The 3,332-nt window shown below is 62.8% G+C and overlaps 1 protein-coding gene across 1 annotated transcript in view; it reads right to left on the bottom strand.

The window, feature by feature from the left end:
* Window positions 1-56: 56 nt before the first annotated feature.
* Window positions 57-3,332, bottom strand: part of EMIHUDRAFT_99202 (hypothetical protein) — a gene marked incomplete at both ends in the record, with an annotated part of 10,897 nt that continues 7,621 nt past the window's right edge. Inside the window, 3 exons of the mRNA XM_005784635.1 lie at window positions 57-262; window positions 551-1,356; window positions 1,938-2,005. Of these exons, the coding sequence (XP_005784692.1) occupies window positions 57-262; window positions 551-1,356; window positions 1,938-2,005 (1,080 nt within the window). The remainder of the gene's footprint in view (window positions 263-550; window positions 1,357-1,937; window positions 2,006-3,332) is intronic.

The raw sequence follows: 3,332 nt of genomic DNA, 5'->3' as shown, positions 1-3,332 counted from the left end.
AAGCGGCGAAAAAGGAGAGAGTAGACATCCTCCACAATCGATGCGGGGATCTGTACTTCAGACGCTCATACTCAGCTCTCATGGCCTTAAGCTCCTGCGCCTGGCTGTGGCTGTCGCAAAGATGGCTCCAAAGCGCGTCGCGTGCAAACTCGTAGGGCAGCTGCGGGAAGCCCGCACACGTGAGGTTGTTTTTCACGATCACGTCCTCACTCAGCGTCCGGTAGAGCTCTTCCGACACGCACCAAAGCGGCTTGGTGTAAACCTCGTGAAAGGCACGGAAGTCTCGATACTCTGAGCTGGCCCGCCACTCAAGCAGCAAAGCATCTGTGAGTTCACAGTCGTCCAATATTCGCCCGTCGTCATTGAAGACAAAGGTACAGAGCCACTCATCCATCTCCTCCTCCTCGTTCTTATGGTCGAGATCTACAAAGTTGGCCATGGCTGGCTGGCCAAGCTTGATGAAGTTCTTTGCGCGCTCGCTGCGCTCCACAACCTCCTCCTGACCGTTGCGTACACGAATTCCCTGCATCAATCGATACTCGAACCACACCCCGTTGCTGTACTCCCCATCACTGAACTTTGCGTGGCCCCTCCCGGTGAAGTTGTGCCGTGATCCGTTCCATACCCACTGCCCGTCATAGCACTCCACGCGGGTTGGGCTGCCGGCATTGTCAGTGTACAGCTGCACGCACGCTCCCCTTCCACTCTCGCCATACGGTCGTCCTATGAACACAAAGTCGATTTTAGAAGTCCGAAGCAGATCGTCCCTATCCACGCCTGCTTCAAGGAGCTTTGCAACGCGCTGGCTTGACTGCAAATTGTCGTCTAATATGCGGTCTCCGAGCGTCAGCCGTGGATTGTCGATCGCAACGTAGTCAACGGTCGCCGACGATGGCGGCCGTCGCCCAAGCAGCCCCTCCCACACGCTCCACAGGCGCTCCTTCACGCCACTCGCCGACTCGTCCACCACCATCCGGGTGAGATTGGCCAGCAGGAAGAAGAGTTTGAATGTCGGCGTTGTCAAAGACTCCATGCGCACTGCGCTCTGCTGCTGCTGTCTCTGCTGCTCCCGCCGCACATTGTCGTCGGCCGGCCGCTGGCGTGCACTGCGGTCTCGCTCCCCTCGAGTCTGCTCGTGGAGCTTCTTCTGTGCTCTCTGGCGCTCCGCCATCTGCTGCACGCGTGCATCGCGCTCCTGCTCCCAACGGCTGTGGTCGGCGTTGAACGCGGCCGCATCTGCGTACGGCTTGCCCGGCCCGATCTCCTCCTCGTGTGGTTCGGCCCGCAGCTTCTTCGGCAGAGGCGGCACGTGGACGGTCGAGGCGCCGGCCCCGGCCATGCGGCGGCTCGATCCACCTTGCGATCGACTTTGGCAAAGCGATTGCAGCACGGCCAAGAAGAAAACTCAAAGCGAAAATCCGTCTCACTAACTCATCTGCAGAACCTCGGCGCACGAGCAGCATGTTCCACACTTGCAGCGTCACACCCAAGACACCAAGAGACAACAAACAATCTCTCTCTCCCAAGAGGGAGGATCTACGCCACAAACACACATACTCGACACACAGACCCTCTCTCTGACTGTCGACGGGCGCCAACCCGACACCACTACCCGGCGCCAGCCGCCGGCAGTGATAGTCGCCACTCACGCGACGCAGCTTTCCTCGCGGCACGTGATGCAGTGGTGTGGCGCTGTCGGTGACGCACGTGACTGGTGCGCTTGGCGCCTGGACGCAGCGCGACGGCCGTGTGCGCTGACGAGCGCCAGCGGCGCATTGCCAGCACGATCACGACGCACCGTGGAGTGAGCTTGGGCCGGGCCGAGAGCGGGGAGTGTGTGGGAGTGAGGCGTGTGGGCCCACCGAGAGGCGCCGCACCGCGGGCTTCAAAGGGACATGCGCCAGCGAGGGAACTGGAGCAAGGGAACTGGAGCGCACCGCTCGCCACAAAGCGCAGCCCGGCGCGCCGACACAGCGAGAAGGCGCGCGCCGCCGACCAGCGGCGCCTCGCAACAGTACATTCCGCCCACGGGCAGCAGAACGCTGGGTAGTCCTGAATCAGAGTCTGATTGCATCTCCGACGCGTGGCTCAGACGCGTGCGCGACGCCGCTGGGTCCGTCCGTGCGCCTGGGAGTGTGTGGACCGGCAGGTAAGGCTGTGGCGGCTGGCTCACCGGCGACTCGCTCGACGCTCGCAGCACCCGGCGCCGAGGAAGCGGCGCAGCCGGTTCGCATCGCAAGCCACCGCTCAGGCCTGCTGGCAGGCTGCTGCGGACCCTGCGGCATCCGCCGGCCAAGCGTGGAGCCGCCAGGGGGCCCAGGGGCCGACCAAAACGATCGTGCCTGGGCAAATTTTCGGGGCGGACAGAAATCGCGGGAGATGGCTCTGCTTCTTTCAATGATAGGGATAAATAAATAAAACGGACACCTCTACTAGGAGATGGGTAAAAAGGAACAGGTCCCCGCCCTGCGGTCTTTGTGCAGGGTTCCTTTCACGTAAACGCACAACCCCGGGCCCGAAATCTTTCACAGCTGGCGAGTGGGGGCAAGAAAGAATTTCTCGGAGGAAAATGACCGTGTTATTCTCCGCTGCCCGCCTTGCTTCCTACCCGTCCAAATCGCTGTCCTCTCCGTCGCTGTTGTCCTCTCCGTCAGTGGAAGCAGGCGTGGGCGGCCGGCTCGCCCACGCCTCGATTTTCTTGGGCAGCAGCTGGTCTGACAGGTCCTCTCCGTGGCCTAGGCAGCCGTCCTCGTCCTTGCCCCACGTGAAGACAGCGCCATCGGCGGTGCAGGCGGTGTTGTGCATGTCTCCAGCCGACATAGCGACGATGCGCTGGCCAGCCAAGGCCTCGATCTTCTTCGGCAGCGGCTTGTCCTGCTCGTCGCCGTGGCCCAACCGGCCCCAGAGTCCACTGCCCCAACTCCAAACGGCGCCGTCGGCGGCGAGGGCGAAGCTGTAGCTATATCCAGCCGACACAGCGACGACGCGCTGCCCAGCAAAGGCCTCGATCTTCTTGGGCAGCAGCTGGCGCTGCTGGTCGCCGTGGCCCAGACGGCCAGTGCCTCCACCACCCCAGCTCCAGACGGCGCCGTCGGCCGTGATGGCGAGGCTATGGAAAAATCGAGCCGACACAGCGACGACGCGCCGGCCAGCCAAGGCCTCGACTTTCTTCGGCAGCAGCTGGTTCTGCTCATCGCCGTGGCCCAACCTGCCGAAAGCTCCACCGCCCCAGCTCCAGACGGCGCCCTCCGGCGTGAGGGCGAGGCCGTGCTCCCATCCAGCCGACACAGCGACGATGCGTTGGCAAGCAAAGGCCTCGACCTTCTTGGGCA

Source organism: Emiliania huxleyi, assembly GCF_000372725.1.
Source record: "Emiliania huxleyi CCMP1516 chromosome Unknown EMIHUscaffold_17, whole genome shotgun sequence".
In the NCBI taxonomy this organism is placed as follows: domain Eukaryota; phylum Haptophyta; order Isochrysidales; family Noelaerhabdaceae; genus Emiliania; species Emiliania huxleyi.
The sequence above is the reverse complement of the archived record's forward strand: the minus strand, read 5'-3'. Positions and strand labels throughout refer to the sequence as shown.